Genomic DNA, 16,075 nt, shown 5'->3' with positions numbered 1-16,075 from the left:
ATTATTATGTATTATTAGTAGGTCCCAAGTTCAGGACCCTGAGAGATCTGGAGGACCCAAAGCTTCACTCAAACCAATGGGCTGTCCATGTAATGCATTGGTCATCATGTAATGCTTAGTACTGCCAGTGGTGGCGCTGCAGGGAAACTGAATCCTTGCTGTCCAGATTACAGACAATCCATCTCTGACCTTTACATATAGTGTTTGGTGACACCTGGTGTTCAGAATGTATAGTGTATGTCCCTCTACTTAGCTGAGTGCTGGTGGACACACATGCTCAGTCACTCCACATAGCCAGGGCTCTGCATAATGATCCTCTCTTAGTTTCAGGGCAGCCAATAGGAATGGCTTTCTAATTTATTTGTCAGGAGAGGAGGAGAGACTACATTGTCGGCTATCAGAGGGAGAAGGAGACTGATTTTTAGGCAAAGTTTCTGCACTATATGTCCGTATAGCTGAGAAGACCAATTCTGTGCAGAGTCTCTGCAGTACATGGCAGCATAGCCGAGAAGACTCCTACGGTGGAAGTAAAAAGGGGCAATATTGTCAGAGGAGGAAGGAGACTGATTCCATGCAGAGTCTCTACAGTACATGACAGTATAGCTGAGAAGACCAATTCTGTGCAGAGTCTCTGCAGTACATGGCAGTATAGCCGAGAAGACTCCTACAGGGGAAGTAAGAAGGGATTATATTGCCAGCTGTCAGAGGAGGAAGTAGACTGATTCTGGGAAGAGTTTCTGCACTACAGGGCAGTATAGCTGAGAAGACTCCTGCAGAGGAAATAAGAAGGGGCTATACTGTCAGAGGGGAAAGGAGACTGACGCTGCAGTACCAAAATGGAAGCAAAAACTAAAAAAGTGTTATTTTATGTTTTAAACATTGTAAATGACTACAAAACAACCGCTCAGATCTTTTGGTATGAAAATAATTCACTAGAAAACCTATGAATACAAATTTACCCCCTTTTATCATTTCCGCTCTAGTCACATATTCCTGCCCCGGGGTTTCTCACCCATAAGATATGTTTTATTTGCGGTCACATGATATAATCCCCTGACTGTATCCTCCATGACGTCTGCCGTGTCTGTCCTGAAATCTCTTCTTGATCTGTAGAGACCCAGCCCTGGGCCATGGAGGCTGCAGTCACTGGGCTACAGAGTGACCATACGTGTGACCCTGTAGCCATTGGCTAGTTTCAGCTATAGCTACAGAAGACTTTTACAACGATTTTGAACTTCCTTATAATACAACCAATGTGGGCGAGTTGTGGATCACACAGCAGAGACGTCTTTATGTCTCACGCCCAGACAGTGGGGTCTTCTGGCCACCTAGTAAGACGCTTTGATGGATGGAGGTGGCAGCAGCTGTGCACGTCTAGTTCCTGAGCAGCTGCCACCACCCATAGACAACAGCAGGACCAGCGCTGAATCTGACAAGGACTTTCTCCTGGGGGTCTTCATCCACTTGCACTTTCCTAAACACCGCAGGGATGTAAATCCTCGGAATAGGAGGAAGGGTCTTGACTTTTCGGTGAATTATTTTTGTTCCTTTTCCTTTGTTTAGTTTAAAAATCAACACTTACCCTGTGTGGCCTGCAGGTGTCGCTCTTGTCACTCCAGGGTCTATAGTCTGTGTATCGTGATGAATAGTAGGAGGCAGCGGAACAAAATATAAGGATAGGTTCACACATTGCAGAAATGCTGCAGGTTTTACATCTACAGTCTGAGAGTGGATGAGGGGTCTCAAATATTTGCAACGCGTCAATTCTTCCGATTTCCACTATAGGTTTTACCCTCATGCAAAATCTGCAAGCGGTGGGCATGCTTCACTGCACTCTCAATCAGGATTAGGTAAATTTTAGCAGAATGTTTTTGCAGGTTTTTAGGAAAGGTCATCAGTGCATGACAGGCAGGGGGGCAAAACCTAACACCCCCGCTGATCTGCCAAAGGAAAAGTCTACCGGTCTCCAAAAAACATAGCAGTACCCAACACAATGACGCCCATATCTGTGCACAATGACACCCATGTCTGTGAATTGCAGTTCAATTCCTTTCAAGTGAATAGGGCTGCAGTACCAGACACAACCACAGAGAAGAGAGTGGCGCTGTGTACTGTAGTGAAGGAGCCATGGGTCTCTCCTGGGAGCTGCAAATATGTGTAAATGGACCTTATATATCGCCTGCCTACTCCGTAGGGTTGTTCCACAATCACGACTTATTTCCTAGCTGCAGGATCTGATCGCTGAGGGAGGGGGGTTGTCTTATCAGTGGGACACCCAGGGGTCGACAAGGAATTTCAGGGAAATGGGACTCGAAGCTGCAGGACCCCATGCAGGTCCTGTACCCTTATGGAAAACAGACATCCTGCGATGTAACTAAAGCATAGGTGACTTCGCCCTAGGAGCTTACACTCTATTAAAGCAACACGCAATAGAATTTGTGCTAAAAAAAAACGAAACACCTTTGTTTTTTTAGAATTTTCAAAATCGAAAATTCCCAAATAAAAATTTCTGACATCTCTAAACAGCCTTTGTTTTGTTTTTTCTGCTTGGATTTTCTTGCCAAACCACAAACCTGGGTGCAGATCTGATTCGGTGGGGGGGAGGGGGGGAGTCTGCCAGGACTGGAATTTACTCGTTTTGCACTGGGGAGGTAAATGGATTCTGTAAGATCAAGCAAGTTCATCCCAGGAAAATGTGCACCACGTTACGATGTCACGTCGATGATGTCATGGGTGTGTGAGGGGTTTGGGAAGCAGGGAGCCTCTGATAAGAACAAGGGTGAAGTTGTCAGTAAACTTTTTGTGTAGCCTCACAGACTGGAGACAAAGGTATCAGATCAGGTCTGTGCAAAATCTGGAGCTTGGGCTGCTTGGATTTAATTTCGGTGTGGCTCCTCCCCCCGGAGCTTCCTGATTGGCTGCAGCCTTGGAGAAATTAGCATAGAGACTGATCACTCACTGTGTGTCAGGCAGTTAGCCGAAATAAGTTTGCAGACAGCTTCTCCATCTGGAGGAAAGAGAGCGCCTCAGTCCTGCTTGGAAATCTCTCACCACAATCTATATCGACACCACTTCTAAAAACTTCCAGGAGCCTTGGAAATTTCACCTCGGATCCTTGGATTTTTTTCAGCAATATGGCATACAAAGCACAAGCCCTTCTCCGCTACCTTCAGGAGAGCGATATCCGTCACGTAAGGTGTCACCGTTTGGAAAGAATTCATTAGGCTCTAGGATTCCTGCCAGTTCTTCTCTCTTTTGGATTCCCATCATCCGTACCTATGGCTGGAATATACAGCTCCACGCTGAAGACCTTGGAGGATCTTACCTTGGACTCTGGATATGGGGCAGAAGACTCCTGCAGGTCTCTCAGCCTCTCATCCTCCAAATCCAACTCCCAGCCGTTGGCATCTTCTCAACACCGTGGGAATTGGTGGTATTATTCGGGATCCATGAATAGCCGGAATAGCAGCTGGGACACCATGAATACGGCTCTTACAGAAGACCCTGATGTGGTGGATATGTTCTCAAGGTGCCACCGGCTACCTGAGCTGGAGGACTTTCCATGGACAGATGAGGATATCGGAAAGCTCCTCCGAACAGGTAAAGGGGATGGGGGTGTTAAGTGGGAATTCTCCCAAGATGCCGTCAGGAGAATGTCGGTCTTGTTGAGGAGACCTCTTATAAGGATTTCAAGGGAAGCCCAACGCCTAAGCGTTCTTCACGCCAAGTGCACACGGTATGAGATCCAGAGTGCCATGAAACTCATCCTAAGCTGGGCACTGTCCCAAAGCTGCACACTGGCCACGGTCCGGGCTCTGTCCCTTTATAGCATGAGTGCCGGTGATGGACTGCGCCAAGGGAAATCTGCTCGGTGTGGACTCTCCTTGTCGGTGGGCAGGTTCTTCAGGTGGATGGTGGACACTAGAATATCGGTGCGGATCCACGAGTATGCCGCCATTTGCTTAACAGCTTGCATGGAGAACTTATTGGAAGAAATAAGAAACCGTGTTCTCGCAAGTCAAGGGACAGATGGGACAGAGATATCTCTGGATGCTTTGGAAATGGCCATCAGCAACGACGCCGAACTCTGGGGAGTCCTGCAGCCCTATGAGCACTTAATCTGTGGGAAGAACGCCAATGGTAAGAACCAACCGAAATCTTATCTACCATTATATGTAGGGTGCCAAGTTAGAGGATATGTCCATATGTACGGTCACACAATCTATGGTCGATGACCTAGGAAGCCACCAGGGAGAATTCTTTCTATAGATGGATGGAGTGGGGCACCTTTGCATTGGTCAGGTCGGTGATTGACAACTCCAAGTTTATTCTCTGCATACAGACACTTGTACAAGCTGCGGCTGCTGGTGTGAGATGTTTGGATAACAGTGGGGAATGTATGTGCGGAGAGGTGGAGATGTCACGCTCCACACCAGTCCTATCTTCTAGGAATTGCCAGATCTTGTGTCATTTCAGAGCCCAGACTGGATACACGAAAAATAACTAATCCGTGTGGGGTTTACTTTACAAGGGTGGACTATAGACATTATGGGCTGCCCATGGTCTATAGGACCGGTCTACGTTGGGAGAATGTTCACCATCGATCAGTGAAGTCTCACTCGGGTGTCTTGAGTTGTGACCCATCCAGTAAAAGAAATTTGCTGGATATGAGCAGATGTGAAGACTGTAGAAGGTCAATTTGTCCATTGGACATGGATAGGGTGACCATGGCAAACTCACCACAAAATCGGCATGATGTTCCTTTGGTTAACCATGAGCAAAAAGGATCATTAGATTTCATGGGAACCTTCTCTGTAGCCACCAGTAATGGTTCCACTTCCTACAAGATGGTGGAAGAGGGTTTCAACTTGGCAGATACTTATTTGGTTGGCATTCATATACAGTGATTACAGATGGCCACCAAGTCACATGATCTCTTGTATACTTAGCCCATTGGATTGACTCTTCTACAATGATTATAGATGGCCACTCAGGTGTTACGGTCTGTAGGATACTTGGCCAGTTGGGTTGACTCCTATATAGTGTCTATAGATGGCCATTCAGGTCACATGTTCTCTCGGCTACTTGGATAGTTGGGTTGGCACTCCTATACAGTGATGATAGATGGCTACCTAGGTCACATGGGCTCTCGTATACTTGGCCGGTTGGGTTGACATTCATATACAGTGATTATAGATGGCCGCCCAAGTCACATGGTCTGCTGGATACTTGGCCGGTTGGGTTGACATTCATATACAGTGATTATAGATGGCCGCCCAAGTCACATGGTCTGCTGGATACTTGGCCCATTGGGTTGAAATTCATATACAGTGATTATAGATGGCCGCCCAAGTCACATGGTCTGCTGGACACTTGGCTGGTTGGGTTGGCATTCCTATACAGCCACTATAGATGGCATCATTTATATTTATGTTGGCATACCCTGATGAAAAGTTGATGTAATCTGCGGGGCAACCTGGAAGTAAGTGTTCAACTCCCCTGCAGTGCCCCCACAGGTGAAATGAAGCATTACATACCTTCCTTTGAAATGAATGGTCTCTATGTAATGCATTGACATTCCAGGTCCTCCACGACGACTGAAGGATTGTCTTCTATTTTCTCCCACTCACTTAAAGGGGTTGTCCAGGACCATAACATTAAAATGCAGGTAGCAGGAGAGGACTGGAAGATAAGAAATAAAAGTATTCCTACTTACCTGCGTCCTCTCCTCCTCTCCTGTGCTGGGCCGGCCATTATATATATACAGGGCTGTTGCAGTGGTGTCGTCACATTGGCGGGATCCCTGCAGTCAATCACCCCTCTCAGATCTATACTATAACAGTCCCATCCAAGTGATGTCACTGCTATAGCCATTCTATACACAAACAAAGCAGTGACAGTGTTGGCCGGCCTATTGCAGGGGCGGAAGGGAGGAGGCAGGTAAATACGAATGCATTTTTATTTTATAGCCCTCCCCTGTTGCCCCTGCTTAAATTTTATGATCCCGGACAACCCCTTTAACTCAGTAACCCATTATAGCAATACAACGTGTATAATAGTTGCGCCTCCCTGCAACTTTTGCACAATGCTGTACAATAAGCACCAGCTCTGAACCATCCTGCAACTTTTTCATTGACGTCTAATGAACCACATCTCCAAATACAGTTCCTTAAAAGTAATTTTCTGCACAACCCTCCTGACATTGGTGCAGTCTGGTACAAGTCGCAGTCTGGCTCCACCCCATATCATCTTCGCATGACTCTAGACGTCTTGTACAATCACCTCCAGACTGCCAATCATACTAATAAATGAAGTGTCTGGCACTTACCCTGTACACAAATGAGGATTATAATAGACTGGAATTAATTATCAGCCTTGCATCTTATTATAGCCCCCCCCCCCAATGGCCCCGCACCAATAAATGTTATTATCTCCATCCCCAGACACATTGAATATGTCTGAATATTGATGTATGTAAATGGCGAGGCCTGATCAGGACAGAGGTGACAGGAGAGACATTTCAGAAGCAGACGGGTGCATTGTGTGCCTGACATATGGGGACTGTGGCGTCTCCTCTCGCCCTGCCAACACCGCTCTGCCCGGCCCTTTGTATGCCCAGCGGTTTGCATATGTTATCTGTAGACTGTAAGCTCCTGGCATCACTGAGCTGGGCAAGTCACTGTGGTCCTTATTGTCTGCCTTATTTTTGGAATCTTTGTCCCCAACCTATAGCTCCCCGGCTGTTGCAAAACTACAATTCCCAGCATGCCCTGAGAACCACAGACTGGAGGCTTTATGTGCCCTGGAGTCTGCCAGGGTTCTCCAACTTTTGGCACCCCAGTCACCCATCATGCACACTGTTCTTGCAACTCCTATGCAAATGGATAGAGCACACTGGGAGTTGTAGTTCTTAGCTGCCCAAGATGGTCGGCCCCAGTTCTCTGGTGTGAGTCAATGGCCTTCAACTTTTGCAAACTGGAAGTTTAGTTTTGCAACAGCTGTAGAGACATTGTAAGGACTATATTAGGCCATTGCGTGACTAGTAATTCCCTAATGTGCTGCTATTCCTGGTCTTGGCTGCAGGAAATTCAATATGATCCTTGTAGATCTGTCACAGGGCTGGTAGTTGTCAGTACACACTGGTTCTGCTAGTAGGGAGTTGTCAGAAGGTACTGTACTGCTTATAGAGAGTTGTCAGAAGGTACTGTACTGCTTATAGAGAGATGTCAGAAGGTACTGTACTGCTTATAGAGAGATGTCAGCAGGCAATGGTTCTGCTTGTAGGGAGTTGTCAGATGGCGATGGTTCTTATTGTAGGGAGGTGTCAGAACTCATAAGGTACTGGTTCTGCTTATAGAAAGTTGTCAGAAGGCAATGGTTCTTATTGTAGGAAGTTGTCAGAACTCAGAAGACACTGGTTCTGTTTGTAAGGAGTTGTCAGAAGACACTGGTTCTGTTTGTAAGGAGTTGTCAGAAGACGCTGGTTCTCATTCTACAGAGTTTTAGGGCAGTTCAATCGCAGAATGACAATGGAGAAGACAAGTCAGGACATCATGAGCCGCCTTCTATAGGACCCCCCTGTGATGACTGCACGGAGGCTGGGTGTGAATGGCGGCCATACACCTGTATAAACACTCCGTACACCTGTATTCTCCGTCTACTCTGTGTATATAGCTGCAGCTAAGTGTATCCTCTGTACTACACCGACTATACAGAGCTAGGAGACTCCTCGCCGGTCTCACCTCTTATAAGGGCGGATGGTCACTTAGTGGTTGGAGATAGACAAAAAACGTCTTTCTATACAGTCGTCTTGTGATGTATATGACAAAGACAAGGGAGACAAAGAGCGGAGCTATAGGTTTCATCTTAGGGTTGTGAGTCAGCGCAGGTGGCGTACAAAGAATACAGCGCTACGTCGCTTTAAGTAAAGGGAGACTCCGAACAAAGCTTAAAGGGGCACTCCAAGAAACACTGTGTTATGTCACTTTAGTTCAAGGTGCACGCTGAGAAAACTTGTGTTATGTCACTTTAATTAAAGGGACACTTTGAATATAACTGTTAAATTACTTAAAGGGGCACTCCAAACAAAATAATGTTCAATCACTTTAAATGAAGAGGCATTTCAAGCAAAACTATGTTACATCCCTTTAATTAAAGGCAATGTGTAAGCAACACTGCGTTATGCCACTTAAATGGGCACTCTAAGCAAAACAGTTAGGACATTTTATTTAAAGGGAAAGTCTGGGCAATGCTGAATTTCGCCATGTTAGTTAAAGGGGCACTTGAAGTAAAATTGTGTTGTGTCTCTTTAATTAAAGGGACAATACGAGTAAAACTGTGCTATGCTTAGCGCGGGGAACAAGGGGGTTGGGCATGACACGGAGCCTGGACCAGCCATAACACAGTAAGCTGATCACAAGACTCTATATAGAAACCTTGCTGTAAGTGTTCATGTTCCCTGCAGCGCCACCACTGGGAGTATGAAGTATTACACAGTGTCCATTCACATCAATGGGTTGTCTGTGTTTCATAGGACACTCTTAAAGTGAGATCTCCCCTTTGGGCAACCAATAAGGTCCCCAAGCGTTAACAATCCAACAGCAATTTTTCAATCCTCCCGACCCCACAGCGCCTCCACAGGGCAAATGAAACATTACACAGTGCCTATAAGCTGTCCATGGACTGTATGGACATGCTGAGTCCTCCAGAGCAGGAGACACTCTTTCTAATCTCTCTCCAGTGTAATAGATGAGGATCCTCCTGACCGTGACCCCTTTAGTGACCCATTTAACACTTTCCCTTGTCGTGTCTCCTGAAGACTCCTCCAACCTTCTTAATTGTTTACATCACATCAGCGGCCGCTTTGTGCGGCTTCGACTGTTGGTTACGGCAAATCTTCAATCCAGATGTTTAAAACCCCAACAGGGCGTTGGCTGAACATTGTCCAAAACCCTACTAGAAAAATATGAAAGCAATTACAGCTCTGGAGGAAAAGATTTAGAAGCCGCACTCTGGTCACTGAGATTCGGGAGACAGCGAGCAATAAAAGACGGTGGGAAATTATTACCAAAGTATAAAATCCTGCTACAAGTGACCCGAAGGCAAGAACTGACCTGATTTATGGCCGACTGCTGTAAAATTATCAAAGCAACTAATAAAAAATTACATTTTTGTTCCAATTATCATCGTTATTACATATTATTATTATTATTATTATCATCATCATCATTATTATTATAATTTTTTTATATATTATTTTTAATATTATTATTATTATTATTACATTTATTTTTTATTATTTTAGTATTATTATTATGAATTATTATTATTATTATTATTATGTTGAATTATTATTTTATTATTATATTTATTAGTTATAGTATCATTATTATATTTGGGATTATTATTGTACTATTATTATTATTAATACATTTTTTAAAATTATTATTTATTATTTTATTATTATTTTAAATATTATTTTTTAATATGATTATCATTACATTTATTTTTCGTTATTTTGCATTATTATTATTATTATTATATTTATTTTGATTATTTTTATTACATTTATTTTTTTTATTATTTTAGTATTATTAATTAATTTATTATAATTATTATTTTATTATATTATTAATTATTATTATTATTATTATTATTATTATTTCTAGTATCATTATTATATTTTGGATTATTATTGATGGCTCCAGCCTGTTCCAACCCTTGGTCATGTGATCAGAACCCGCACTCAGCCCCCAGGTTGCTCCATTCTGTATTATAAGAGGGTTAATCAATGGGTTCATTAGATGTGGATTAGCAATCCCAAGTGAAAATTTTGGAAAATTTGGACCTTAATGAAATTCAACATGGACCACATCCACACTTCTTGCCTGGCTCGGTCCAAGACTAAATCTGGCCCTACACGTGAGATTTATATCTGCAGATCATGGTCAGATCAATCTCATAGTTACATCTGTTGTTACTCTCAGGTGCATGACCACATTCTCCGCAAATTTTACCAAATTTTGCTGGATCTGCCAACAGTCTGCAGATAAATATCTTATGTATGTAGGACCAGCTTAAGAGAATCTATGGCGGAAGGAAGACAACACCACTTGGCCAAAATGTCGCTTCCCGGCCACTTCGACCTGAGTAATTTTTGACCCTCGAATTCTTCAATCTTGGCCAAACTGAAATTTTTAGAATTGTTTTGAACCAAAATAAAATATTTTGTAGTCAATTTTTGCGTAAATTCTACAATATCCGGAAGACCCCAAATGACTTGAGATGTTGACAATGTCCCTTTCAGTCCGTGATGACCGTATGACATAATTTGTCCCTTCCCAAAGTTTTTTGTTATTTTTGGCCACAAGTTGATGAGGACTTGCCACAAGGCCCTGGCTGTGGTCTTGTCCCCTTTCCCTTTTTCAGTGATGAAATCATCTAGATCCTTGTGTGAGGGATTTTGTTTTCTACATCTGGTTCCCAGCAAAGTTGCTGCCCGAGGCCACAGAAAATCCTGAGTCAGACGGAGATGACCTCATTATCCTTCATGTCCCGTTTTAGATTAGAAATCTCAGCCAGGGTTGCAGGTCCCGGGGACGTCTACCGGTATATCAGCAGTGCAAGCGAAAAGTCTTACAAACTATATGAACTAAAAAAAAATTAGATAATTTTTTGTTCGAAAATTTCCTTATCTCCGGAGTTTATTTTTGAATATTCATTTTTTGTAATTTTTTTTCCGGGAAGAAATCGATAAATTGATCTGAATTGCTAATCCCTTGGTTTACTGACCTGGTCGTCCTCAGGAGATGGTTAATTGGGTGAGATAGTCCAGCAAAAAAATAGTTAAAGGGATCCTATCATTGAGAATGACTTTTTTTTGTCCCTAACATGTCAGAATAGCCTTAAGAAAGGCTGTTCTTCTCCTACCTTTAGATGTCTTCTCTGCGCCGCCGTTCCGTAGAAATACTGGTTTTTGCCGGTATGCAAATGAGTTCTCTTGCAGCACTGGGGGCGGGCCCCAGCACTCAAACAGCACTGGGGGCGTCCCCAATGCTGCGAGAGCATTTTCCAGCGCCGCCTCCATCTTTGTCATCAAGATGACGTTCCTGACAAAGATGGAGGCGGCGCTGGAAAGTTTTCTGGCAGCATTGGGGACGTCCCCAGTGCTGTTTGAGCGCTGGGGCCCACCCCCAGTGCTGCGAGAGAACTCATTTGCATACCGGCGAAAACTGATATTTCTACGGAACAGCGGCGTAGAGAAGACATCTAAAGGTAGGAGAAGAATAGCCTTTCTTAAGGCTATTCTGACGTGATAGGGACAAAAAGTTCATTCTCAATGATAGGACCCCTTTAAAAAAATCAACAAAAACAGCAAAATAATTGGCAACGTGAAGACATTTTTGCTTGTAAATGACGCGTCTCCTGATTTATGATATTGCCGAGGACAAACACCTAATAATTATTTTAATGGCCTTCAATTATACAAGTGGAGGCTCGGTAAAAAGCTTCACTCGAAGCCAAAAAAAATCAGGTGTGACTGTAGAAGTTTCTCGTGTCTGTCCCACCTTAGGGTAAATTTTTGTAACTATACTTTCATCTTAATGGTTTTGCAGATATTTATGCACCTGCTGTCGAAACAATCCTCATCGGATGGATGAAATGAATTTCCGTTGCAAAAATTTATGCAAAGCATGTGCAAACATACCCAGTCCTGGAAGCTGAGATACGAGGGGCTGTTTGATGGAAGGCTCACCCTATACCGCTGCTTTAACTTTAGGCTTTTTTAGGATTTTGTTTCGCTTGACCAGCAAAGTAAGGGCAGAATCTATTTTTGACCCCGTGGCCTTAAGCAGCTTTACAGCACTCAGCACCTCATATCATAACTTCCTGGGACGCCCATTGAGGAGACGTGAGCGTCAGAGATATACTTGGTGTCTCACCCAGTTTTTGAGTGATGCTGGTTCATGCCAAGATAACCCTTCGCCTGAGTTCATTGGGGTCTCCATCACATACCCTTTCACACTAGGTCAGAAGGTCAAATTGACTTTGGAGAGGGAGAACATTCAGAAGAGTTAGTAAAGGGGTTAGCAAGAGAGAGGACTTTGGAGGACCTAACACGTCCATTGATTTCATTGAGCATTGTGTAATTCTTCATTATTCCTGTGGAGGTGCTGTAGGGAAACTTAACACTTGCTTCCTGGTTACAGCTTGTCTTTGGGGGTTCCAAACCTTGTGATCATACCATAGACCCTTCTAACGAAAACAAATTGACCACCAAAATGGACCACCCCTTTCGGAATAACTTATTAAGAAGCCTGATATTTGTCACTTTATATTTTTTGAAAAACTAAATGCAAAATTTTTGAAGCTAAAGTTGAAATTAAAATTACAGGGCTGGATAATGGATTGTTAGGTTGAGTATTGTATCTCCTGGATTAATAGACTTCTTCCTTCCCAACACTCAATGTTCTATCTTCTACATGGTCTTCAAGTCCCTTCTAGGGAGACTGGGACCCGGGCTGACAGCTATGATGTATTGTGGTGGCTGACAATTGCCGTGTTTCTAATTTAAGACTGTACAAGTCTCTTGCACCTTAGTGAAGTGGGGGTAGGAAGGAGATGATGCTCCACCAGTGAAGCCGAATAGGTCAGTGACCTCTGGTTTACTTTGATGTTGGCAGTAGAGGTGGCTCATGCTGGTGACTTATCATGGCAAACACCATCACATCTGCTCCGATCAGCTGTTCCATCAGATGTCGATCTAGAAAGTGTAGTATCCTTCCTGAAGTTTGTAGATTCAGGTTGAGCTGATTTGTCTGAAGGGTTATACGGATTATGTGACTTGAGTTGACTAAACCAGATGTAAATTCAGAACATTCTTCTCCAGACTCCAAGTCATGTCAATGATGGACTGTCCCACCAAAGTCAAAAATGCCAAAGATTCCTCTGCATACTCCAAGTCATGAGATGGACTGGTCCACCAGAAGATCCTTGGGCAAATAACAATAGTCCAGCAGGAGACATCCAAATTTGAAGAGTACTATGGTCTATGTACTAGGTTGTTGGAGTGTGGGCACCTAGAACAATTTTATCTTGTGCTGGTTGGTGTGGTGGGATGTCGGGTTATTCACAGTAGGATATGGTCCCAATCCATATAATACACGTCCTTCTTGACGAATTTTATAGGGTGGGCCTAAGGAACCTCAGTCCGACACTTTTGAGGAAAAACAGAATTGTAGGAAGGCTGCATATCCACAAGACCATTGGCCAATTCTGCCAGAGTTTGCCAAAATTTGGGAAAACACATACGCCACTCTAGGGCTAATATTTTGGAACAACTATTGACCCACCCAGTATGTTTTTGGAAGTATTTGAGGAAACGATGAGTACCAGGACCAGCTTAAGTCAAGACCATCATACAAACCGTCCTGAGATTATCCATTGTTGGTTTCGAGACAAGGACCCCGATTTTTAGGAAAGAGCAGCAGATTATACTTTCGTATATACTCAAGGAGGTGTCACTATCGGGGGTACAGAGGTAGATATTGGTACCAGGCCCTGGAGCCTGAGGGGTTACAAAGGCCTCTCTATATATAAAACACCAGTATTATAGATAGTACATAGTAAGGGGGGCCCAAATACAAATTTTGCGTAGCTTCAAATGATACCTTGATATATAGGGCTCTCCGCATTCATGGGGCCTTATACGTTTAGTAGCCATTACTACGGGTATGTGGAAACAAAGGGCACTTTATTGGCATTATAGGGTGTCTATGACCCTATAGATATGGCATCAATAAGTCATCAATAGCATTGACATAACAATGATCTCCAACCTACAGCTTTTGAGAACTACAACTCCAAGGCCGCTTGTATAATCTTAGATTCCAAGGTCCTGCTGAGAGTTGTAGTATTACAGTACATGAATGATGCCCATAGAGGAGAGGACTCTGCATTCCCGGACAGCTGTGTATCATGGCCGATAAGAGGCCTTTGTAGCCTGTAAGCGTGGCCTTGTCTAGCACAGCCGTGTTTGTCTGCGCTGTATTAAAGGGGTGTTGTTTTGACAAATGACTCCGGCCTCAAGGACAGACGTCAGCCAGACAGACATGGCGTGTCTATCTCTGGAAATGTCACTCAGGTTCCAACATATGGAAAGTTTTCTCTACACTTGGTAGAATTCAAGCGATGAAATCCGCTGCGGCCGCTCCAGGGTCCTAATGCAAAATCTGTAACATGTGCCATGGACAATCCTTTGTCCTCCATCTTTGGTCCTTCCATCAATCTTGCAGTCTGGGAGTTTTGCACTTTCACGGTGTGGGGTCTGACCTTGTGGATCCTAAATAAGATTAAAACCTGGACAAGCTTCTGTCCCTGGTATGATGGCACCCGATTTATCAGAATTTACGCCAGACAATCAGTATAAATGATATCCGAAATCTATAAAATGAACCTATAGGTATCAGAGCAGGTGCCATGCTGATGGCGGGTGCGCTGGAAAACGCCATTCTTCCGAAATCTACCCCATCAAGCTAAATATCAGCCTTTGAACCCTTAACAACCAATCAGATCTCCGCTTTCATTCACAAAACTATTATGGAGAAATGAAAGCTGCTCTGTGATTGGTTGCTATGGGAAACGAGGCCTATTTTTTAGGCTGAGGCCCAGAGACATCAATGTGAAAATTTATCGCCCCTATTTTTAATGCTCTGCCCCCTTTGGGGTGTTTCTTGCCTATTTTAGGGTATAAATGTTCCCTTTATACCCCTTTGTGATGTGACTGGCCTCTAAGGTCCTCCAGACACCTATAACATGACGGGTCACCCTGGGAGATTCGGTAACTCTTGCGGGGATGTCGGGAGGTCTCTCCTTTTTTGAGGGAGCCTTCCAGACGTTTCAGAAAGTTGTCCGGTATGGGCCGGCGCACGACACTGGTGTCTTGCATGGACCTTTAAGGCTAAGACAACATGGCGCCTCTGCAGGTGTGCTGTATCACTGACTCTCATTGCCCGTCTTGCTTCGCCCCTTGCACCGGGGAGTCTCCATAGTACTACGGTTATCCCTGCCAGCCCAATCCTGACTGAGCGCCCTCTGCCAGATCCCTGCTGTTGCTATGGGATTGAGACCCAGACAGGAAATCATGGCAGGACGGGACCAGGTCCAACACACACACCGCGCAGAACTCTTCATGTTTTGGGGAAAAAATTTCTCAGCGAGAGAGTAAAAGGAGCCTGTGTTCCTGAACCTGCCTGTGACCAGCGCCGTGCCCCCTGATCTGTGCCCCTCCAGGGCTGCGCTCTTACTAAAGTAACTTTATAAGCTCGTCCTATGCACACAGGGCTCTGACAGGCTGCAAAATGGTGAATGCATGCTGGGACTTGTAGTATTGCCACGGACTGGAGACCGCCGCTATAAGGGATATCTATTAACCATGAAGGACCCATATACATTTGTATAATGTCACTGTATTGGATGGATATTCATGAACCGGAAAGATCAGGCTGAACTGTGCTAGCAATGGCTCCAAATAGCAAAAGGATAGGTCCTTGATGACGAACCTATGGCACGGGTGCCACTCAGAGTCCTTTCTTTGGGCACCCATCTGTGGAACAGATTATATTGTGTGGGGGCCACTGTGGAGCACATTGTACGGTGTGGGGGTCACTGTGGTGCAGATTACACTGTGTGGGGGCCACTGTGGAACAGATTATACTGTGTGGGGGCCACTGTGGAGCACATTGTACGGTGTGGGGGTCACTGTGGTGCAGATTATACTGTGTGGGGGCCACTGTGGAGCACATTGTATGGTGTGGGGGTCACTGTGGTGCAGATTATACTGTGTGGGGGCCACTGTGGAGCACATTGTATGGTGTAGGGGTCACTGTGGAGCACATTGTACGGTGTGGGGGTCACTGTGGTGCAGATTATATTGTGTGGGGGCCACTGTGGAACACATTGTACGGTGTGGGGGTCACTGTGGTGCAGATTATACTGTGTGGGGGCCACTGTGGAGCACATTGTATGGTGTGGGGGTCACTGTGGAGCACATTGTACGGTGTGGGGGTCACTGTGG

The 16,075-nt window shown here is 44.5% G+C and overlaps 1 protein-coding gene across 1 annotated transcript in view; it reads left to right on the top strand.

The window, feature by feature from the left end:
• The first annotated feature begins 3,128 nt into the window (after nucleotides 1-3,128).
• Nucleotides 3,129-16,075, top strand: part of ABTB2 (ankyrin repeat and BTB domain containing 2) — a 61,726-nt gene continuing 48,779 nt past the window's right edge. Inside the window, exon 1 of the mRNA XM_075281052.1 lies at nucleotides 3,129-4,140. Coding sequence (XP_075137153.1) covers nucleotides 3,279-4,140 — 862 coding nt within the window. The 5' untranslated portion in view covers nucleotides 3,129-3,278. The remainder of the gene's footprint in view (nucleotides 4,141-16,075) is intronic.

This window comes from Leptodactylus fuscus, chromosome 7, assembly GCF_031893055.1.
Source record: "Leptodactylus fuscus isolate aLepFus1 chromosome 7, aLepFus1.hap2, whole genome shotgun sequence".
Taxonomy (NCBI): Eukaryota; Metazoa; Chordata; class Amphibia; order Anura; family Leptodactylidae; genus Leptodactylus; species Leptodactylus fuscus.
This window is presented reverse-complemented; position numbering and strand designations above follow the sequence as displayed.